Genomic DNA, 24,722 nt, shown 5'->3' on the forward strand with positions numbered 1-24,722 from the left:
ATTGGGTAAATTTATATGGTTGCTTTCAGAATTGTGTACTAATTTCCAGATTTCTCTTAAACCAAGTCTTCATTTTTATCTTTCACTTGTCTTCCCACACTTAATTTGGTCTTATTGTAAAATTGATGCATTTTGCTTTCTACTTGGCAATGCCGAGTTTCAACCCAATGCAGAGCTTTGCATCCAAAAGTTACATATCACTCCCATTTAGTTAAGTTATACCTTTCTGTTTAATTGCTGTTTAATATTATTTTGCTTCTTATTCTAATTTTAAAAGGTTTTAAAACTCTATGAAATTATGAAAATTTTCTAATTGTAATTTTGTGTGGCTATATTATTATTTATAATTTGTTTTTATTTAACATAAGGCATTAAAGCAAGAAGAAGGATTTACCATCTGATTTATTTTCATTTATGTTTGTGTATTAGTTAGAAAGCAACCATGGAAAACTTGATTCTAAGAGGCTTAAGAAATAAGGAAATTTATTATTAATGTAACTTGAAGGCTGAGGTAGGATTGACTTGGAGATTGGTTTAGTCCATTGACTGAGACTCCATTTCTTTTTCTGAAGCTGGAAATGGGGAGAGACAGTCAGACAGACTCCCGCATGCACCCGACCGGGATCCACCTGGCACGCCCACCAGGGGCGAAGCTCTGCCCACCAGGGGGCGATGCTCTGCCCCTCCGGGGCGTCGCTCTGCCGCGACCAGAGCCACTCTAGCGCCCGGGGCAGAGGCCAAGGAGCCATCCCCAGCGCCCAGGCCATCTTTGCTCCAATGGAGCCTCGGCTCGGGAGGGGAAGAGAGAGACAGAGAGGAAGGAGGGGGGTGGAGAAGCAAATGGGCGCCTCTCCTATGTGCCCGGCCAGGAATCGAACCCGGGTCCCCCCGCACGCCAGGCCGACGCTCTACCGCTGAGCCAACCGGCCAGGGCCGAGACTCCATTTCTTATCTTTGCCTTCTTCTGTGTGTTGGCTTTGTCCTCAGGCTGACTTCCATCATGGTGGCAAAATGGCTGGAGGGGGCCCAGGTTTTACCTTCTCAAATAGAGGGCATTTCTTCTGTTAGCTTTCTTACAAGAGCAAGACAGTGCTATTCTCAAACCCGCCCTCCCACTTCCTCAAACACTCCCTGTTGTGCCATTGGCTAGAATTAAGTCAGATTTTCTTCTTCAAACAAATCCAGGGGAATGCCTTGAGTTTAGACCTGAGTTTCTGAATCCTCATTGTGGCAAGGGGTAAAGGGTTACCTTTAGATCATCTGGGTTAACCATAGGATCTGGGAATGGGGGCAGCTTTGCTTACCCACATTGGCTTTGCGGGTAACTGGTCATTATCTGAGTTAAACTTGTACTATAAAAAGCAAGCAAGGTGAAATGGATGCTGGGTAGACAACCATCAATGCCCACTTGATAATGAGTCCTATAAAATTTCATCTTAGGCCATCTGAAGTAACAGTAATAAATATAAAAGGAAAAATAGGCAGACTAAGCAAGTTTTAAATGGACTTACTTGAAAACTTTTCTGCAGTTTCCCAGTTTATAATGGTTGATTTCGCTGACTGGCTATAGCTACTTACAGAACAGAGGAAATTCATTAAAAATAATGAATTATTCAGTTGAGGAGTGAAATTCAGTTATAAAGCACTTCACTGTGCCATGGATTCAGTGCAGGTCAAGTCCTGTTCTGGTTTATGGGCAGTGCGGCTTTTCCCAGTGACACAGCACAGAGAGAGGCTTTCTCCTTTTCCTCTGCTGCCACCATTTTAATGGCATTTTATTGTATTTATTTGGTTGGTTCAACTTACCCTTTATTTCAGTTGTCTTCATTAATACAAATTTTTATTTATATTTTATTAATACTAATTATGTTATATCATATTTGACAGTAATGAAAATTTAGTAGATAATTATAACGAAATAGCTCTCTCAAAGAAGCATCGTCCTGTTCACGTTTTAAAATTGCAGTGATTTACTCTGCCAAACCAAATGCGAATACGTAGTTCTACGTTGCTTTTCAGTTTGCTTGCTTAGACTCTTTGGAGGGAAATTCAGATGAGCAGAATCTGTCAATGGATTAATGAGAGTCTAGAAAGCCTCCCTAGGGAATTTAATGAGGACGTGGTCGTGGGCTCCTTGGTTCTTCTTTGTTTTTCCCTGTACCTTCCTATTCCTGGTAGTGCATTGAAAAGTAGAAAGGCATTCTCAAAAACAATACAGGATAATACCAAATAAATATCTTCTACAATGAAGTATAGATTATGTGCATGCGCACATGCACACACACAGAGACACATATAAAACTACAATAGTTGCTAGTATATTGGTAAGTATAAACTCCAAGAGTGAGGTTATGTCATTAGAAAATATGTACTATAATAAATTAAATCAAACTCAGAAATTGATTGCATTGTTGATTATATTTGAAAGGCTTTTTGACTATAAGCTGTCTTTCTTGGTAAAAATACTATAATTGCATAGGTAAAACCCCAAAAGTCTAACCACAACTAGAGTGTTGTTAACCAAATTGAATTGCTGAACCATTTAAGCTGCTTTGGTTTTATAAGCTCTCTGTTTCAGGTTATTGAAAACACATATTAATCCAATCTTATAATTTATCAGTCATTGAAATTTTTTTCTATATATACTACATACATGAAAAGTTAGATGAGTATATTAATATTACTGTTGTAGTCTGAAACTCCTAAATATAGTTCGTGAAGTATAGTTAGAGAAAAAAATACATGCATGTTGAAATTGAAATTCTGTTCTCCCTGGGTCAGATTCAATGGGGAAGAAAGAAGTCTTCTTTGATAAATGAACTCATTTTCTCTTCTGTATTTGAATGTATCATTTAAAAGAACATTCTACCCTGGAAGCCCTTCAGTGCTTAATTAACTTTGGATGAATTTATATATGATACTTTGTGTAGTTTGTATGGCTTTGGTATCTCTAGCTGAACCCACAGATTCTCAATCCCTCTCATTGCATTAAAGGGAATTAGGTATAATATAGTAGTAAAAGATCTATCATTACTCCTATCAGTACACCAACTCAGGTGTAACTGTAGTGTAAGATGTGACATCATGTTTATCACTGTTTCCTCTTCACATCAACCCTATGGTCAGTATGGCAAGTGATAGATAATAATAATGTAATATAATAAGGCAAATAATATAATGGGAATTTAATCCTCTTATTATAGATGAGGAAATGAAAACTGAGAAGAGTGACTTGTCCAAAGTCACATGGATACTAAATGGTTAAGTGTCAAGGTATAATTTTCCAAAAAATTAAAGACTGTGTCTCATACAGATACAGAATGGACACATGTCACATTTATTCAGTTCATTAAAAAGGGAACCAACAGAAGATAGAATTGGCTCAAAGAGGAACAAATATGATATAGTGTATTAGTTAGGGTTCTCCAGAAAAATAGAACCAATAGAATATATAGAAAAAGATTTATTAAAACGGATTGGCCCAGGTAGTTATGGAGACTGGGAAGTTCCATGATCCGGAACTGGCATCAGCAAGCTGGATGCCCAGGAAAGCCAGTTGTTTAGTCCCAGTCCAAACCTGAAGGCCTGAGAAGTAGAGGAGCCAATAGTGTCAGTCCTGCTCCCAGTCCAAAGAGCCAAGAACTAGGGGTGTTGATGTCTAAGGGCAGGAGAAGACGGATGTCCCAGTTTAAGCAGAGAGCAGATATGCCCTTCTTCTGCCTTTCTGTTCAACACATTGGAGGATATCTATCATTATTGGTGAGGGTATTCTTCCTTACTCGGTCTACCTATTCAAATGCTAACCTTCTGCAGAAATGATGTTTTACCATCTCTGGGCTGATCACCCTTACCCAGTCAAGTTAACACATAAAACTGACTATCACATATAGACATTGGACGCTAAGAGCTGATGACAGGCCAAATGAAACAATAGTCTACCTAAGGAATCTAGCATCAGTGGAAACAACAACAGAACATACAGAATAAGGAACTTCTATTGAAAAGTATCTTTGAAATATTTAGATTGTAATTTTTGCAAAAGAAAAATAATTTGCACATTTCAGGAGACTCAACTAGAGGACAAAGAAACTTTGTAAAACTAAGAAGATATTAACATTATAAAAATTACTTGGACAAACTGTAAGAGGAGTATCACTGTTGGGAGTGAAATTAACATCTTGCAAGTTAAGTGGAAGAAATATCTTAAAACAACAAAATTAAAGAGGTGTGGAGTCAGGAAGGAAAAAATAGACTAGAAGAAAATTCATGCAGGAAGAAATTCACTAGCATGTGAGTCAATGCTGTAGAAGGAAATAAAGGAATAGATACAGCACTTGATAATTAAGTTAGTGATAGGGGTTTGTTCGCTACAGCTGCCATAGTTAAGTAGCACAGACTGGGTGACTTAACAAATTTCTAGTCTCACGGTTTAGAGCTGGCAGAGTGGCTTTTTCTGAGGGCTGTGAGGGAAGGATCTGTTTTTGGGCCTTCTCTCCATGGCTTGTAGATGACTCTTCTCGGTGTATTTCTCACATCACCTCTGTCCATGCATGTCTTTCTCTGTGTCAAATTTCCCCTTTTCATAAGGAGACCACTCATTTTGGATTAGGAACTACTCTACTGACTTTATTTAAATTTGATTACCTATGTAAAGACTCTCCAAATTAAGTCACATTCTGATGTATTGATGGTTAGAATTCCAACTTATCGTTTTTAGGGGAGGGATAGAGAAACTCAGAACACAGAGAAATTTTTCTGATCCTAAAAGTCTTGGAAAGGAGTTCTTTCTGCTTTGCCAGCGGTAGCTAAGTGGATAGGAGGTTGCCCTGGAATGCTAAGGTCCCTGGTGGGAAACCCAGAGGTCGCTGGCTTGAGTTGGGCTCAACAGCTTGAGGGCAGAGTTGCCGGCTTGAACACAGGATCATCAACATGATCCAGAGGTTTGCTGGCTTGAGCAAGGGGTCATTGGCTCGGCTTGAATACCCTGGTCAAGGCTTATACCAGAAGCAATCAATGAACAACTAAAGTGAAGCAACTACGGTTGATGCTTTTCACTCTTCTTCCTCTCTTTCTCTCCCTCCCCCACTCACTCTCTCTCTAAAAAAAAAGTTTTTTCCAAGGACTCATTGAGCCCAAGGAGAATAGAATGTGCACTTAGAATCTTTAAAATATAAAAATCTTTGAGAGTCTTTCAGATGAGAAAAAGAGATTACCTACAATTTTAAAAAGCATGAGAAAAAAAATGGATTTCTTACTTGCAACGTTAAAAGGTAGACAACATTAAGAGAACATCTACAAACTACTGAGAGGCTGTTATGTTACATCAGCTAATATATCTTTCCCCTATTTGAAAAAATAGTTTTTACATGTGCAGGGATCAGAGTTTATTACCTACGTATTCCCCCTGAGGAACATAATTGGAAAAGTCTGCTAATCAAACAATTTAGTCAGAGCAGAGCAGATTCAAGAAAGGATGAGATGAAGAGAAGAGGAAACTATAGTAAGCAATGTATATATTTAAATTTGTACATTTATATTAAAATGGATGGTGAGATTTGTAATATTTGTAATAAATGTTTAGAAAAATCGTAAGATTCTTGAAATAGAAGAGCAGTACTAAGAAAACGAAACACATCAGCAAAAAACAGTAGTTAGAAGGATGAGGATGTAAAATCATTCTAAGAGTTTGCCCTGCTAGGTAGAGAGGGATGGTGCAAATGTATAGGGTTTTGGTGGGAAAGGGATTTAATTTTATTATTTTGCTGAGATGGTATAGGAATTGCAGGATGGAAAAGTGAAATTTTAACATTGAGAATGGGAAAGAGTATGAATGATAATTTCATCCAGTCAGAAAAAAATAGAAAAAGAATAAGAGGAAATTGAAGAAAGTAAGATAAATATTAATCAAAGTAAGATAAAAAGGAAAACTCCAGTTCTCACACTGTGAATGAGATGAATGTCCTCACTGAAAGACAGACATGTTCAAATTGGGCTATTCAAAACAATCAGAAAAATAAACAACAAAAGTGTCAGGTGTGTGTTGTTTAAATACAGTCTTTAAAAAAGTGATAAAGGTTGAAAAGAGGCAGATAGGGTTAGATGAATAGGTTAGATTTTTCCAGGAAAGTACAAAGCAAATCAAAATACATTATTTATTTTAAAGAGGAATTTAAGATCCTTTCATGGTACAACGTGAAACATTATGAAATGATAAGAATGATTTTAGAGAAAGATGTGTTAAAGTTTGTACTCAACCACATAACAGCTAAGTATATATTGTAAATAAAAATTCTTTATTCAGTGACTTACCCTTTCCAAGAATGACCTTTATTTGATCAATGATTAAAATCCTCATGTATGTGAAGAATTTCCCTATTGCAAATTATTTTATGACTTTAATTTTCTCTATGCTTTTTATTCTAAGATTTAAGTAAATTTGATAAAGATTTTAGGTTTGTAAACAAGTTTACTTTCAATTCTTTGCCTGAAAGCATCTAGGCAGAATTTATGTGCAAAAGAGAGTATTTACATCTAAAAATTAGACATTTCAAATTAAAATGATTTTACCATTGTAGGTGGCTGCAAGAAAGTGTTATCGAACTTTATTTTTGTTTTAGCAGTGTGAATGAATTACTTACAAGATTCCAAGTTTTATAGCTTGTTTTTATAGAGCTTTGTATTATTTTCAGAGACATTAATTTTCTGGCAGTTTTGCAAATGATCTATTCTGTGTATAGCAATAACTTGTTTTCCAGCTTGAAAATATATTTTAAGAACAAAGCAAAATAAGTAAATCAGAAAAAGCTAAGAACTATATGATTTCAAACATGGGTGGGCTATAAACTAAGACTCATGGACACAGACAAAAGGGAAGTGGTTATGGGGGGCAGAGAAGAAGGGTGTAAAGGGGCCAAATATATGGTTACAGAAAATGTTTTTATTTTTGGTGATGGGTACATAATGCAATGAATAGTTTACATGATATGGAGATGTATACTTGAAACTTGTTTGTTCCAGTGGACTGATGCCACTCCATTACATTTAATTTCTAGAAAAAAGAAAAAAGATTGAGAACAGACATCACACACACACACCCACACACCCACACCCACACCCACACACACACCAGCTTTTGACTCTCCTGTCAACGGTTTTCATCTATGACAAGTATAAATTTATTAATAACCACTAACATTTCTAAAATGCCTTATAGTGAACAAAGCACATATATTTTACATTCTTTATCTTATTACATATAACACATGTAATCTCACCTCTGAATTGTCGATTTTGATTCAGTGACTCATAGGTCTTACCCAACTCCAAACTTTGCTAATGATTCAAAGAATACAAGCAATCACCAAGAACATGGAATATTCCCCTTTTTTGGAGAAAACCCAACTGGTTAGACACAGATTCCAAAAATGCTCTCTTTTTCTCTGTAAACATGCTATGGTTTTGGAATAAAATAATAGTTTTGAGCAATGTGTGCAAAAAAAATTGCATACTGGAAGCTTTTTTAATCTCCTGTTTCTTTTACTCTCTTAATTCCACAGCTAGCTTACTTGACCGCCTAGGTAGGGACTCTTTGGTATTTTTCTGTTATAAATATCAATTGTAGGTTTACCAGGCTATGGTTTGGTTTGAGGTGATTAGAATACTAGTATCCTGGTTGATTTTATTTCTCCTCCTCCATTAGGGAGAATGAGTTACTAGCCTGCTGTTAACCCTTTCCTTCCCAATGCATAAGAGTGATAGAGTTTGTCCTATATGGAAAATTTTGCTAAAGTAATCTTAAAATTTTTTCTTCCATGAATTATCAGTATTCTCAGTTTTGGGTTTGTGCTTGGGGAAATGAGCAATTAAAGTGGATACTAGTTAGATATTTGTTTCGTTTCTTCAGAGTTTATATTGCTAAATAACAATAGAGATGACAGACTGTTCCTAAATCATAAATAGTTTTTTTTATTTACTGATATGAATTTTTTTTATTGAATATCTCTATGCATTAGGCTTGGTGATACAGGGAGATAAAGTATAAATAAGGGAGGAGGGCTGCTTTTGAACTTACAAAATAAATAGTTCTTTTGAGTATTTTATATTAATGTCATGTTTTATCATAAGGATCTGCAGGTGTATATTCAAAACTGCTACCCCTTTAATAGAACTTGAAATAATTTGAACTAAGGTTGGAATTTGAAGAATTTTATTAAGAACTAAGGCTACTTCAATTTAGTGTAAATCACATAGGGTATGGACCCATTTTACCTTTAACAAAAAGAGTATGTAGTGGTTCTCTTATTCATTGTTTTCCATAACCATTCTTGAAGTTCTGTTTACATTGAGGAGAGCCCTCAAGGCTAGTAACAGATTAAAAAACATATCTTCTAGGAAACTCTTGTTCTTAAGGAAACTTGTTCACTTGCTAGACTAAGAGCATAAAAAAAAAAAGAAAACATCTTAATATAGAAAAGCTGTTACCTGTCTCAAAATTCCCTTTTAAGTAGACTTGTGAACCAATCGTACAGATTGCTGGGTTTACTTAAATCTTAGGACAGTTGATAAGAATATTAAAGATGTCAAAAATTTATAGCAATTTATATACCCAAGGATTCTCATCGTTAATGAGATAAAGATTATTCTTTGAAAGGATTAAAATCATAGAAGAATAGGATTTTGAAACTGCTAGAACCATAGAACTCAGTCAGCTTGTTCACTTGTTTTGTTTATTTATTTTATTGAATTTATTTGAGTGACATTGGTCAACAGTTATACAGGTTTCAGGTGCCCAGTTCCACAACACATCATCTGTACATTGCACTGTGTGTTTACATTTCAAGTTAAATTTTGGTCTATGACCAGTTATCCCCTTATACATTCCTCTGCCTCCCCCATGCACCCTCCCCCATCCCCTACAAGCACAACGCTCTTGTCTCTGTCCATGAGTTTTCCCTGTTTTTTCCTGTTCCTCTTCCCTCCCCCAGAGCCCCCACCCCACCACCTAAAGCTGTCACCTTGTTCTTGTTTATGAATCTGCCTCTAGTTTGCAGAAGAAATGCTTAATGTGTAGTTATTACAATAGATCTGGCGTATTATATGTTTTCCTTTTACTATTCCAGCTCTTGTGTACTATGTGTGGGCCTAGATGCTCTGACTTTACGTGTATATGTTTGGTTCTTTCATAATATCGACAGACCTGTCTCTTAAGTTTCCTTCAAAGATTGTAATTTATTTATTCACAAACTATTATTATTTTTTTTAGATTTTACAACAGATCTTTTTAAAGATGAATAAAAATGTATTGGAAACTCTAGAGCAGAGGAAATTTCCTGAATGGATGTCTCTGCAGAATAATAGGTGTGCTGTAGAAGAAAAGAAGGTATGCAGTTCATCAGTTTTTCCTTACGATGGGACATTGTATGTAAATTTGACTGTAAAGTGAGTCCGGCCTTACTTTTAAACTTCAGGTCATTATTTAAGTTAGAGTAGCTATTGTGTGAATGAACCAGAATCTGGTCACTGAATGGGTGAGTGGGATTACATTTTGATTGGGTTTACAAATGATAATCTTTGCACTATACTTTCCTTTTTAAATCTAGTTTATGTGGTTGACCTATTTTATTGTAATTCAGATAATTTAGACAGTATTTACTTTGCTGAATTTTTATAGTTGAGTTTAGGTCTTCATAGATATAAAAACCCACCAGCCAGTCTTCAACATTTAATGGCAACATTATTACATCTAGAATACTAATATAATTACAGAAAAAAAAATCAATAAGATGCCTGTTTTTTATGAAAATAGCATTAAGACTGCAAATAAACTTGTTAGAAAAATAACTTATAGTGGACGACTTTATCTTTATTACATTGTCCTTATAATTTTATTAGTTCATAAAGCATTAATTGATAAAACTTAGATCTCTAATTTGAATGCTTCAGTGAGCTTTATTATTTAAATGAACATTTATTATTTAGTGTGAACTTTTTTGCACCTTTTCGGAATTTTATTTAACTCAAGGCATCTATTCAGAAGAGTGTTTTTGAAGATGACCTCCCCTTCTTGGAATTCACTGGCTCCATTGTGTACAGTTATGACCATAGTGACTGTTCCTTCCTCTCAGAAGATATTAGGTAAGACATTTGAATTTCCTAATTTCATTGGAATTTGGACCCTATTGTAATATGCTGCTCACAACAATTAGGGGATATTTCAAAATGAATATGAAGCAATAAAGAGAAGCATTTTTTTTTAATTGAACAAGAACATCAGAAAAGCAAACAAGTCAAACAAAGTTGTTTGATTATGCAAATGAGATGCAAAACCAACTTATTTCATTGGTGAAAATGTACTATACAAAAGGCTGAAAGTACTGCACTTCCCTGATCCCCAAGTTTTGGGAGCACCTATCTTTATCCACTCTTAATATTCATTTTCTTCAAATCTTTATTAAACCTAACCAGGCGGTGGTGCAGTGGATAGATATCAGACTGGGATGCAGAGGACCCAGATTTGAAACCCTGAGGTTGCCGGCTTGAGTGTGGCCTCATCCGGCTTGAGTGTGGGCTCATCCAGCTTGAGTGTGGGCTCATCCAGCTTGAATGCGGGGTTGCTGGCTTGAGCATGGGACCATAGACATGACCTGATGGTTGCTGGCTTGAAACCCAAGGTTACTGGCTTGAAGCTCAAGGTCGCTGGCTTGAACAAGGGGTCACTCGTTCTGCTCTAGCCCCCTGGGTCAAGGGGGCTAGAGAAGCAATCAGTGAATAACTAGGAGCCGTAATGAAGAATTGATGCTTCTCATCTCTCTCCCTTCCTGTTTGTCTGCCTGTCCCTATCTGTCCCTCTTTCTGTTTCTCCATCTCAGTCACAAAAAAATATCTTTATTAGGAAATGAAATAATACAATACAGCTGAAGCCCCATGTATGACCTTTCTGATTCTTCCTCTGCAGCACATTAAGATGACTTTTCTCGCGAGCTCAGTGTTTAGCATTCCCACACATGTTTTGTATTGTATTCATAATTTTGTATTTCAAAATATCACATACTATTATTTTGCCTATTTAAAAAATTTTAAAAATGCTCTCACTTGCTATATTTTGCCACTTGTTTTTTCACTCAACATTTTATGTTTTGGGGAATTTTTGGTTTATGTAGTTCTATTGTAGCCTTTATATAATTGTATGGCCAGGGTCTGCCATTACATGCAGGTTCTCATTAAATTCAGATACATGGTAAAATCTCCCAATGGCCAATGAGCAAACACACAGGAAAAACACTTTCCTCTCACTCAGGGCTCCCAAAGCCCTGACACATTCTCCAGTTCCACAACCAGGAGAATCTTCTCCAGTTTCTCCTAGAATCAAAGGCCCCCCCAGTCTCAGCGGAGCTCGCAAAGCCCCTCAGTTCTGGTTCCCTATCTACATACCTTCTCCTCTCTCTGCACAACTGGCTTCTTCAGCATTCTCTTTGCTCTTAAGCACTCTGCATTCTCTCTGCTCTCCCTGCAAAACTGGCTGGGCCCACAAAGACCCCTCCTCCGGCAAACATAGTAAAACAATGGCCCCTCCCAAGCAGGAATGCAATCCACAATTTGCAATCAACTGCCCTGCTCTGAGGACAAGCACACATGTGGCTGCCCAGCGCCATTTTTTAACAATAAAAGTAAGCAAACTCAAAAACTACAAATTCTACAAACTTATTTGTCCAACAATAATATTTTATTGTTTCAAATGCCACAATTTGTCAATTCATTTGTTGATGGAAATCCATTTTTACCAGTAGTAACAGTATCGAAATGAGCATTTTTAGACATTTCTGTTTGGTTGCGAACATGTGAAAGTTTCATATATTTATGGGAAAAACTTGCCAGGTGATACTGTTTATACATCTTTAGTTAGATATTGTCAAAGCTTTTATCCAAGAGGATTTTTATCAGTTTAAACATTCACAATATAGGAGCGGTCCCCCTGGTAGATATAGTCTTTTCAGCATTTGATACCATGTCGCTTTAATTTTTGCTAGTCAGATAGAGGTGCTATTGTATAGATTTAATTTGCATTTCTGGGTTTCTAGTGAGATTTCATGTCTTCACATATTTATTTGGGTTTATTGGCCATTTGAATTTCCTTTTGAGAATTGCCTGTTCATGTTTTTCAGCATTTTTTTTTTTTTACTTGATGACATGTCTTTTTTTTACTGACTTTTCAAGGCATTTTTATATTATCTGGGTATTCATTAGCAGTTATGTATCACAGATATCTTATACCAACTGTGGCTTGTCTTTTAACTTTTTGAATGTCTTTAGTTATGCAGAGGTTAACATTTTAATGTAATTAATTTGCACTGTTTTTGCCCCCTGTAGCATGAGTCTGTCTGATGGCTGTGTGGTTGGATTTGACATGGAATGGCCACCAGTATACAGGAAAGGGAAACTGAGCCGAGTTGCACTGATTCAGTTGTGTGTGTCGGAGAGCAAATGTTACTTGTTTCATATTTCCTCTATGTCAGGTTGGTAGATAATTATATTATGTCAACTTTAACCCTTTAAAATGAAGCTCTTGAATTAGCTGGCACTTCTTTCATTACTGTATATTTATTTAAGTATTTGTGTTCCACCTGATTCACTCGTAGCCCTGTTTTATTTGATTTTCACATCTCTTTCTGACATTGATATTATTAACTTCTTTACAGAGTAAAGAACTGAAGTTTAGAAGGGCTAAATGACTAGAAATATAGTGTTAGTCTTAGCAGAGGTAGCCTTCAAACTAGTTGTTTTTCTTGTCTTTTATCAATAAAGACATTTTGGATTAGGGAAGGAAAGAAATACTGAAGGTGAATGTGTGTCTGAATTTTAATGTGAACAAAATTTAAATGTAAACATATATATGTAAGAACTAGAAAATAAATCCATCATGCTTGATAGAATGTATGAAAATAATAATAAAATGTTTTAGTTTTTCCTCAGGGATTAAAAATGTTGCTTGAAAATGAAGCAATTAAAAAGGCAGGTGTTGGAATTGGAGGAGATCAGTGGAAGCTTCTACGTGACTTTGACATCAAATTGAATGGTGGTGTGGAACTAACAGATGTTGCCAATGAAAAGGTTGAGATAACACATATAGTATTTTCACAAACAAGATAAATTTGTATTTCACAGAATGCCTCTTCTATCTGAATGCTAGACTTTTTGAAAAAAATAATTTGTGTTTCTTTAATAAACATTTTTAAAAGTATGTTTTGGTAATAAAGAAGTCCCATATGTGTGTTCTGTAATGAAAACATTCAGTTCTAATCCTTTGCCTTAGCAGATGATAGTTTCTTTATGCGAGTACCTCCCCCATATTAGTACTATTTCACTTTATTTTGTATTTTAAATTTATCTCTTTAATCCATTTATATCAATACCATATATATATATTTTATTTATTTTTATTTTTTGGGGAGAGGATATTGCAGCTCCCATGCTATGATGCTCTTAGGGAAGTTTGACCATAAGTTCCATCACCATATTTCTCATATTTTATTAATGTAGTCTTTAGGTAAAATTCTCATATTTAGCCAAGTATTCATTTGGCTGGGAAGTAGAAAGACTACCAATCTCTTCACTGTTTCCCCAAAAATAATACTTTTACTTTTACTTTTATAGGCCAAGGACTTTAATAACTACATTGAAGGAATTTTAGAATTAAATTCTTATAATGTAGACTGCAAATGAGGTTTTTTAAAATTTATTTTTATTTTATATTTTTATTTTTATTTTAGTGAGAGGAAAGGAGACAGAGACAGACTCCCACATACAACCCGACCAGGATCCACCTGGCAAGCCCCCTAAGGGGCCATGCTCGGCCCATCTGAGGCCCTTGCTCTGTTGCAACTGGAACCATTTTTTTTAGCACCTGAGGCAGAGGCCATGGAGCCATCTTCAGTGCCCGGGGCCAACTCGCTCTAATAGAGCCATGGCTGCAGGATGGGAGAAAGAGAGAGAGAGAGAGAGAGAGAGAGAGAGAAAGAGAGAAAGAGAAAAGTGAGAGGGGGAGGGGTGGAGAAGCAGATGGGCACTTCTGTGTGCCTTGACCGGGATTGAACCTGGGACAACATCCACATGCCGAGCCGATGCTCTACCACTGAGCAAACAGGCCAGGGCACAAATGAGGTGTTTTTTTTTTGTTTTTTTTTAACTTGTAGTAGCTGCTTCTTTTTTTTTTTTTTTTTTAATTTTATTTATTCATTTTTAGAGAGGAGAGAGAGAGGGAGAGAGAGAAACAGAGAGAGAGAAGGGGGGAGGAGCTGGAATCATCAACTCCCATATGTGCCTTGACCAGGCAAGCCCAGGGTTTCAAACCGGCAACCTTAGCATTTCCAGGTTGACGCTTTATCCACTGCACCACCACAGGTCAGGCACAAATGAGGTTTTTAATGACAGGAAATTTATTAAGGACTGTCTGTGCCTTTTATTTTGGTATAAGATTTCAGACTTTATTTGTGGCATTTGTGGTCCTTTGGTGGTATTTAGGAATAGATGAAAGTCAAGGGAGTAATCTTTGTTCTGTTGGTTGTTCGTTACTTCTAGTTAAAATGTACAGAGAACTGGAGCCTCACTGGTTTGGTTAAACACCTCTTCGGTAAACAGCTTCTGAAAGACAAGGCTATCCGCTGTAGCAACTGGAGTGATTATCCTCTCTCTGAGGACCAGAAACTGTATGCGGCTACCGATGCCTATGTATGTACCAAAGACCTTTAGACTCTGATGAAGTTTTTAAACCTATAATAAGTTACTTTAGAAACATTTTTTGTGGTAGTGGCACCAACTCAACTAAGATATTTTAAATCAGTTTGGCATTAAAAATGCCCAAGAAGGCATTTAGTGAAGCTGTTAATTCTCAATATTAATTAACAAGTACCAATCAACAGATTGTTCAGTGCTAGTTATTTTTATTGTCATGAAGCCAAAATAATGTCCAATTTGTGTGTGAAAGAAAGATGTGAGTTATCTGAAGACATGAAAGGCTAATAAGCAGAGACTGAGTATTGATGTGTGTGATGAATAAGCACTTCAGAAAAAAATAATTACGAGACAGTTTCTATATTGAAACTGGCCTTATTTCTTGTATTTATATTTAAAATGTGGTAAAATTTAGAAAAATTACGTCTAGATTTAGCTTTTCACTGCTGTTAGTCAGATGCACTTTCATATTTATATATCTGGACATAGTGAAATCTGGGCTTATCTTTATATATAGGACTAGCGGGTTTTTATTTTTTCAAGAAATACATTTTATGTCCCAATGAATCTCTTTTTCCTTAATTTATATACTTTTATTTGTAGATGAATATCTTGTTGTTACCCGGTCTTTCATTTTTTTTTCCTTTCATTTATATGTTTGGAATAGAAGCTCCTTTTATTTATAAACAAAAAAAAAATTCAATTTTGTTGGAAAAGAGGTTGATAATTTTTCTTTATGTTCTGTCTTAAAAAGTCATAAAACTTGTTGAGAACTAGCTCAAATTCTGTAGTGTTTTTATTCCTGAAAAATCAGTATGACTTGAGTGTTCCTATAAACAGGGCCTAGAAGAAGGACTGGTTATACACTGATCAGCATTCTCAGCTGACTTACTGAGGCCTGCGGGGTGGATATCTGTAGTCAAACATACGTCTCTATCTTGGCTGTGTTTTGTCAGATTCCATTTGTAAGTTATTGGATACCTGCTTGTAATATTAGATGTTAAAAATGAAAACTTAAAGCTTTTATTTTAAAGCATAGACCGCTTTCTTTATTCTCACAGTTGGTATGGTGAATAAATGAAGATGTTTAAATCTTTGCGTAACATAATAGGTTGAAACCAGCTTCTTGGGTGCTTGAAGAATCATTGTTTTTTATTTTTATAAAGATGGGTCATAATTTTGGTGATTGTTAGTATGATTTTTTTATTCTGTTTTTTCTTAGGCTGGTCTCATCATTTATCAAAAACTAGAAATTTTGGGAGATGCGGTGCAATTGTTTTCTATAAATAAAGGTATGTTATGATCTGAAAAGAAAAGATAAAATTTGAATTTGCTCTGCTGTAAGGTTTAGCTCAAAAAGACAATATTCACACCTGTGCAAAGTATTAATATTGCAACTTCTTGAGTGTCTGAGCAGTTTTGGCATTGGGTTACCATCTGTTTGGCCAAAGCTTAGGGTTTCAGGCATGTTACTGTGGCAAAGCAGGACTTTCTGCTTTTATTTTGTAGCATGGCTGCTTATTAGACGTTGATAGTTGGGGCTTTGTGGCTTTGATAACATCAGTGATACAACTAGCTCTCTCCCAGTTGGGAGATTATACATCCTTGCTATGAATATTTAAAATGTACAAGATGCTTTATAGTGCCCTGGTTTAAATTTCTAAGTTTTCTCCAGGGTAGGGTTACTCTGATGTTTTTCTCCAAAAAGAATGGCCACTTCGTTCAACTTCATTGCCTTTCTCAGATATTTCGGTAGGTTGGTGATAGCAGACACATGCAGCAGGGTGAAACACATGGGCTTTGTTGGCACAAGGACCAGTGGCGGAATCCCAGCCACATGACCTGGCATTACCTGTTTCCCCATGGTTAGCGTGTGGGTGATAGCATAATAGCTATTTTAAAGAATAGTTATGGGCACTAAAAGGGACACACTATCCAAAGAACCTATATTGATATGTATAGAGTTATTATTACTATTCTTGTAGCTCCTTTTAAGAGAGATTTAGTAACTATGTTTGTTAAGAAGTTAATTCAGTTAGGTGATTTTGCTAAATAAACTTAAAATTATGGCATGACTTTTTCATATGAAATTATGTCATATCCTTTATAAATGTCATGAGAAGGGACCTATATCCTTTATGCTAGATCCTCCTTTTCAAGATCCTCCTTTTCTAGTTAAGTAAAAATATTTCTTATATTTTTTTTCTTTCCATGGAAAACCACTTCTGATCAGTGCTTGCTGACTCTCTCTAGCCAGAGGTACTATGGCTAGAGATTATCTTGACAAACTGAGGCAGATGATATGTTTTTGAAGGTGATCTAGAGAATAAGATATAAGGACTTATTTAACTCTTAATAGATTTAAATTCAGTGGAGGGAATTTGTGATATTCTGGATTGCAGAATTGCTTGTAGGCTATGCTTTCAGTTTTGTCTTTTATGCAAATGCTTCTGGGAAATGTTTAAGATATTTTTCACTAAAGTAACGTATATATTGATAGTATTTATAAAGTCAGTACTGGAAGCCCTGGAATTGATGTACCTGTCGTTGTGATACTACGTTCTTTGACTCTCACTTTTATTCTCTATTGCATTATATGTGTAAGTAGTATATATTGTGACATCGGAAATGAAGTAACTTCACCAGGATCCCAGTGAATTGTAACTGATTACCAATGCCTATTTTCCTTTCCTCCCGCCTTCCCTCTTTCCCTCTCTTCCTGTTATTAAGTCAGAGGTATCAACCTCACTTTTCTTAAACTTTCCTGTTGTACACTATAGATGATATTTCCAAATGACCACTTTTGGTTTGTATAAGATTATGTTTTTTCTTCTTATTGAAGTATACCAGTAGATTAGAACATCAGAAAATAAAAGGATATTTACACATCGTTTCATACTGTTAAAATACCAGCTTATTCCCAAGATGGCAGCTAATAAGCACTAAGTGATATAATAGTTAAATATGTATTTATTCATTTGTTAAACATTGTTGAGTGCTTTATGATATGGGGATACAGTAGTGAGCAACACAGGCGTAGATCTGTTTCCGGAGAGGGACCCTCAGGTTGTGTGGGGGATATAGATGAACACAACAGGCAGCCCGGCGAGGGGCACGAGTCTTCTGCTGCAGGAAAACCAGGTACTGTGGTTAGCCCGTGGGAGAGGCATCTGGTACGTATTTGGAGGTATTAGAGAATATTTTCTGGAGAAAGTATGTTTAAGGCAAAACCTGAATTCTGAGCAGGAGTGAGCTAGCTGAAGTGTGGGGGACACGTGCTGCGGGCACAGGAGGTAAGAAAACGTCAGAGGTAAGAGATGGCACAATATCTGCAGGCAGCTGGGAGGAGTCTGGGGTCATGAACTGTCCAATACGACAGGGTGAGGAATGAGGGAGAAGCAGAGAGAGAAACGCCCGTAAGTCATGTTAAGGAGTTGAAGACCCTCCTGAGAGCTACCACGAGTTTTAAACCCAGGAGTGACACGGGTTACCTTAAATAATAACTTGGGCTGTAGAGCAGAACATGGGTTGTAGGAGGGCATGGGGTCACAGTGGGAAGAAGACCTACTAGCAGACTATTCCCGTAATCCAAGTGAGAGGTGATGGTGGTTGGTTGTATTGAGGATGGAGAGAAGTAGGTTGATCCAGAGAACATTGAATAGGGAAGTAGATTCAACAGAATTGGATGTGATGCTGAGGGCCATGTATCAAGGGTCATTTCTGTGTTGTTGGCATGAGCAACAGAGATGAAGAACACCAAAGAGGAGGGGCCGGATTTGGGGAAGAGGAGTCATACAGTTGATTTTAGGTACGTTAAGGAAGGAAGCCGGTGACAGCAAAATGGAGGCGGCCAGTAGGCACTTAGCTTATAACTCAGGAGACAGTTTGTGTTGAAAATAAGGAATCAGGAATTGGAGATAAAGAATTAGGGCTAAGAAGCTGAGGAACGCTGAGTATTCAATGTGTGCATGGAGGAGGGAATCGACCCCAGAGGATAGCCATGGGCAGAGAGGGCGATTAGGAGGTGTGTGCAGGAGGCCACATGGAGGGCATGTTTGAAGTAGGACAGTGTTACCAACTATTTTGAATTCTGCGGAGAGTTTGAGAAACTGAGGACTTAGAATGAATCATTAGATTTGGCAACATGGCAGTCATTTGTAACCTTTACTACAGCAGCCCTGGGGTACTGGGTGCCAAAAGAGGGTTTCAGTGAGAAGGTGGTCTTTTGGGGCATGTGCTTTTGAAACAGAAAAGGGTCCACAGGCTTCAGTATGTGAGGTGCAGTAACCTTAGCAGGAGGGCGTAGTGGAATGGCGTGGGTGGCAATCATTAACGTGAATAGAGGGCTAAATTAGAGCTCAGGAATGCGAGAGAACTTGTGTAAGCAGCTTTGTCTTAGAAGCTTGGTTTGGAAAGGGAATATTCATTTGTTCACAACATATTTGTCGGTGATTATTATGGGTCAGGCATTGTTCTGGTTGCTGGGGAAATTCAGTGGGAAATTGACTGCAGGGAGAGGGAGCAGGCCACAGGGATCTCTAAGGGCAGGATGTAGCAGGCATAGGGCAAGGAAGGAGCAGAGCCTCTAGGGGCGATTGCGTGCCTTGTGTGAGGGTGAGGGGTGTAACTGCAGTGAAATGAGTGAGGGTGAGAATAGTAAGAAAAGAAGCTAGAAAAGTAGCATGAGCCACATCATTTAGGGCTTTATAGGCAGTGAATCTGACTTCATATTTTATTAATTAAAATAAATATAATGATAAGTGATGGGAAAACTCTTACAGGATATGGAGCAGGAGAATGACATGATTAATTTTTTATTTTAAAAGGATTTTTCTGGCTGCTAGCAGAGGGCGAGTGTTTAGACAGGGAAGTTACTTAGGAGGCTGTTGTAATTGTCCAAGCAAGAGGCAGTAAGCTTTTGGGTTAGGCTGGAAGTGGTAGAAATGAGAAGTGGTAGATTCTGTGTATATTTTGAAGGAATATATTGTGAAGGATTTGCTGACTTCTCCATAATGGCTGAGATGTCTAGACTGAGAACAATCAAGATATTTTGGTTGGTTTAACTGAGTGACTGGAAGGATCAGTTAGTGGAAAGATTATGGGAAGAAGTAGGTTTTGGTGAGAAAAATCTAGATTTAAGATGAGGCCATGCTAAATTTTGACGCTTATTGATATCTAGGGAGATATCTTGGTTGGAAGTGTGATTCTGCTGTTAGGGAAAAGGTTGGCATTGGAAATGTGACTTTGGGAATCACCAGCATACAGATAGTATTTAAAACAGGGAGACTGGATGAGATAAAACAGGGGTGGAGTAAAGGGCAGAAGAGGCCCAGGTGCTGACATCAAGGGCACACCAGGAAGATGAGCAGAGTGCAGCAAAGACGACTGAGCAGGGCTGGTAATTATGTGGTATTCAGAAGCTGAGTGCAGAAACATTTTAAGTGGGAGGAAGTTAACCACTTCTTTTGAATGCCTTGGAGAGTTTGAGTGAGATGAGGAACTGGAGTTAACAATTAGCTTTGACCGTGGGAAGCCATCAGTGGTGGCCTTTCCAAAAGCAGCTGTGTGTAGTGGTGGGGGTGAAAGCGGAGTACTTGGAGTCAGTTTAGGAGAAAACGGGAGGAGAACATTTGTAACAGTGTGTATGGATAACTCTTACAAGAAATTTCACTTAAGTAGGAGTAGTGACACTAAGATAGCCTGGCAGACGGGGGATGAGAAGATGAGATAGTTCTCTTCCTGTTTCTGTTTTCTTACTGATATGAGAGGTGAGTTGTTTCCCCAGTCAGAGGAGGGACAAGCTGATACTGCAGGCTGAAGAGGAGAAGGGGTCGGAAACAGTAATCTTGGGAGTGAGACAGTGGAAAATGCAGAATGGTTAACAAGTCGTTACTGAGGGTTTGAGATCTGTGTCATGAATTTAAGACAAAGTGAGGTGAGTCCTCATAGTTGGGTTTTATTTTCAACTATATTCAACAGCTTGGGTGCAGGCATCAGGTAGGTAAAAACGCTGGGTTTAAGTAGAGTAGGGGTTTCGCCAGGTTAGTGCCATGGAGGGAGGAAGGAGCAAAGGGTTGAGTCCATACAAGGAAATGTTTACTGTAACTCGGGAGAGGAAAGGAAGACGCGGTGAGGGTGGGAGTGGGAGGGATCATGGGCAGGGGTCCCCAAACTTTTTACACAGGGGGCCAGTTCACTGTCCCTCAGACCATTGGAGGGCCGGTCTATAAAAAAAAAACCAACTATGAATAAATCCCTATGCACACTGCACATATCTTATTTTAAAGTAAAAAAAAAAAAAACTGGGAACAAATATAACATTTAAAATAAAGAACAAGTAAATTTAAATCAACAAACTGACCAGTATTTCAATGGGAACTATGCTCCTCTCACTGACCACCAGTGAAAGAGGTGCCCTTTCCGGAAGTGCGGTGGGGAACGGATAAATGGCCTCAGGGGGCCGCATGTGGCCCGCGGGCCGTAGTTTGGGGACCCCTGATCATGGGTAAGGAACCGGTGATAGAGTTACGGATTTGGCTCTGAAAGTGTGAAAGAATTGTGCAGGGAGAGCAGGTCTGAAAGAAAGAGAGCGTGCTGATGTTCAGAGGTGGACTGCTTACCATTAAAGTTTGGAGGTGGTGACTTCACTGGCAGTTGTAAATTTTAAATTTTGAGGACGTTTGAGGTCAGACGAGGAAAAGATTGTTGGTATTGGAGGGACCAAGGAGCTGAAAAGGCTACCCCTTTGGTTGGAGCATCTCTGTGAACGTTGAAATCACTAAAGTAGTAGCGAAGGGAAAGATAGTGAACCAGGAGCTGAAATCTTCAGTGACTAGAAAAGATGTGATTTTGAGAACATAAGAGAACTGCAGCAATCAGGAATAGCAGATGTTATGCCTTCCGAGGAGCTGGACTTTTTGAAGGACAAGAGAAAGGATAATGAAGAGTAAGAAATTCTAAGCTGGGGTCTGGGAGGTGAGACAGGTTTTGTCACGTAGATGGAGAATGAGGTGCTGGTGGACAGAATGAAGTTGAGAGTTTGGGGACGACTGATAATGAGGGCAGTACGGAATGGCTGTTGGATAATGGCTGTGTTTTACCAAACTATATTTAATAAGCAGCCTGCATGATATTATATTAATTCCTGATTTTAAAATAGTGCAGATGGGTTCAGATTCTCATTTCTACCTTCCCCTTCTTCCCTGGTTGGTAACCACTGGGTTGTAATATGTATGAATGCAGATCATTTTGAATTCATTCTAAAATTTAAATAGGAAAAATTTGAAAGTAAAGTAAAGTGACAAGTGATTTGGAGATATGATAAGGAATTCTTTTTGTTGCAATTGGTTTAAAGAAAGAAGGTGAAAATGGGAGACCTAATGCTGTTTAAATATCTCTGCTTTGTGCTTTGCAAATTGATACTGACTTTTTTTTCCCCCAGAGGAAGAAATACTGCCTAGTGAAGTGAAGAAACAGTTGACTTCAATCTCTGAGGAGATGACAGATCTGGCTAAGCATCTTCCTGACACTTTAAGCAAGCTGGAAAATCCGCAGAGGTTAAATATCATTTGTTTTTCATCAATTCTGTTTGTTCTTACTGCATTTTCCTATGTGTGAGCTAGACTTATATAAGTTTGCTTGAACACACACATACAGACCACTGTATACATTTGAGAAATATCTTCCCAGTTGTTAAATTATGCATCAAAAAATTCAAGGCTTTTCTGTCTGCTTTGTAAGGATGTTTTATAAAACACAGCAAAAATAAAATTCATAAGTCCATGTGAAGGAATATATTTAAGATTCAAGGTTGTTTTTGGCCATCTTTCATTTAATTATATTTATAGTTTGGTTACTTGACATCTATAAATAAAAGCAACTTTTATACCTTGTAGCTTTATTTTTCTGGTTATTATCTGATTATTATATAAAAAAACCTACCTAATCAGTAGACTATTAGAACAAGAGGCATTCAGATTTTAAAGATTTTTTTATAGCCGATGAGCTGGATAACTTGAGCTGTTTGGATTAATAGACATGAGACTACTGCCTGGTGCTGTGTAGCTAACTCTTTTTGGAAGCAGGCCTTGCCCTAGTCTTAATTGCTGTTAAGTCTCCAAAAGCAGGAGTGCTCTGGAACAGGGAATGATTACAATGTGGCACTATACAGTTCTGAGGGAAAAATACTTTTTAGAAATATGAAGGCAGTTAGTTATTTTTTTATTTTTAATTTTTTTTAATTAAAAAAAAATTTTTTTTTTTAATGGGGCGACATCAATAAATCAGGATACATATATTCAAAGATAACAAGTCCAGGTTATCTTGTCTTTCAATTATGTTGCATACCCATCACCCAAAGTCAGATTGTCCTCTGTCACCTTCTATCTAGTTTTCTTTGTGCCCCTCCCCCTCCCCCTTTCCCTCCCCCTTTCCCCCCTCCCCCCCGTAACCACCACACTCTTATCAATGTCTCTTAGTTTCACTTTTATGTCCCACCTACATATGGAATAATGCAGTTCCTGTTTTTTTCTGATTTACTTATTTCACTTCGTATAATGTTATCAAGATCCCACCATTTTGCTGTAAATGATCTTATGTCATCATTTCTTATGGCTGAGTAGTATTCCATAGTGTATATGTGAAAGGCAGTTAGTTAAAACAGAATTCTGACTCTGACAAAATGAGTGTTAATATATGCTTTGTCGAATGAGATTTGTGATATATTTTGATTGAGAGATTTAAAAATATGTTATAGAAATTAAGCTCTTTTTTCAAAGTCATTTTCCCCCTAACAGTTTGTTTTGGTAGTTTTTATGTAACTGAGAAAGAATTTCTGAAAGATGTACCGCTCAAATGGGGAAAGGTATGAACAAAGCCATTTCTTACTCATTTTTACACTTTTCCTCCATGAAAGAAGAAAAAGCACCATTTCAGATTTTTATTCTAGTATTTCAGATTTTTATTCTAGCAATTAAAATATCTATTAATGTTTTGCTTTTGCTTTATAATGCCAAAACTAAATGGGGTTCCTTAAAACTTGAGAATGGCAAACACTAGATTCATTTTTAGTAAAGATAGATCTTATAAAGTTTTATCGTCAGAACAGGAACTAGTTAAATCTCTAATTTTTCAGGTTCTTTGTAACAAGTCTACAGTAAAACCTAATTTATCTGGATCATACCTCAGAACCAGAAGAACAAAAAAAGCCTTTGAACAGCCAGAGTACATGCCATAAACATGAATTCAGGCTCACTTCACTGTATTTCCAGTGGAGTGCATGAGGCCACAGTCAGAGCGTATTTGGTTTTTGTTTATAGATACAGTTTAATAAACTTGGATACCCAGTTAAATTGAAAACCAGCTAAGGATTAGGAATGATACCCACATGACCACAGCTGGAAGTTATAGTTGGCTATCTCTGAAGTAGGATAAAACTATAAAAATGTAAGAACTTTTAAAATAGAACAGTTTGAGGTTTGTTAGCGAAGGGAACAGCTTTATGCTTCAGTGGACCTGGGAAGGTATTGGATTGTACGGTAGTACTACTTGGTCATTGATTTAAATTCAGTGCTTATCTTTTGTATTGCTCCCCTGTACTTGACATTCTGCTGGGTGCTGAAGTTGTCTGCAGGCTACTAATATACATAATAACAGTCCTAAGAAAGCAAAAGCACACTATGCATTATTGAAGAAGGCAGGCAGCTTTTGATGTTATTTATAGTAAATAGCTATCTTACAGGAAGTGTGTTCTTCTCTGATGTTAGCACAGGATAAATGAGCCCTTACATTTTGTCAATCTCTGTGTCACTGTATATCAGTGGTCCCAACTTTTTTTGGGCCACGGACCAGTTTAACGTCAGAAAATATTTTCACGGACCGGCCTTTAGGGTGGGACGGATAAATGCACAAAATAAAATTATGCGACTGGCGTAAAAACTGTGGTATTTTTAAATATAATTGTCGAACTTATGATATTTATTGGGCTAAGTTAAAGG

At 37.2% G+C, this 24,722-nt stretch overlaps 1 protein-coding gene across 5 annotated transcripts in view; it reads left to right on the forward strand.

The window, feature by feature from the left end:
- Positions 1-24,722, forward strand: part of WRN (WRN RecQ like helicase) — a 141,750-nt gene that overhangs the window by 8,875 nt on the left and 108,153 nt on the right. For 4 of the 5 annotated variants that reach the window (XM_066235107.1, XM_066235108.1, XM_066235109.1 and 1 more), the window contains exons 2-8: positions 9,263-9,379; positions 10,022-10,134; positions 12,367-12,512; positions 12,959-13,107; positions 14,575-14,724; positions 15,950-16,019; positions 22,169-22,283. In XM_066235107.1, coding sequence (XP_066091204.1) covers positions 9,287-9,379; positions 10,022-10,134; positions 12,367-12,512; positions 12,959-13,107; positions 14,575-14,724; positions 15,950-16,019; positions 22,169-22,283 — 836 coding nt within the window. In that variant the 5' untranslated portion in view covers positions 9,263-9,286. The remainder of the gene's footprint in view (positions 1-9,262; positions 9,380-10,021; positions 10,135-12,366; positions 12,513-12,958; positions 13,108-14,574; positions 14,725-15,949; positions 16,020-22,168; positions 22,284-24,722) is intronic. The other variant, XM_066235110.1, reaches the window with a different exon arrangement.

The sequence above is a fragment of the Saccopteryx bilineata genome, chromosome 6, assembly GCF_036850765.1.
Source record: "Saccopteryx bilineata isolate mSacBil1 chromosome 6, mSacBil1_pri_phased_curated, whole genome shotgun sequence".
NCBI classification, from domain to species: Eukaryota; Metazoa; Chordata; class Mammalia; order Chiroptera; family Emballonuridae; genus Saccopteryx; species Saccopteryx bilineata.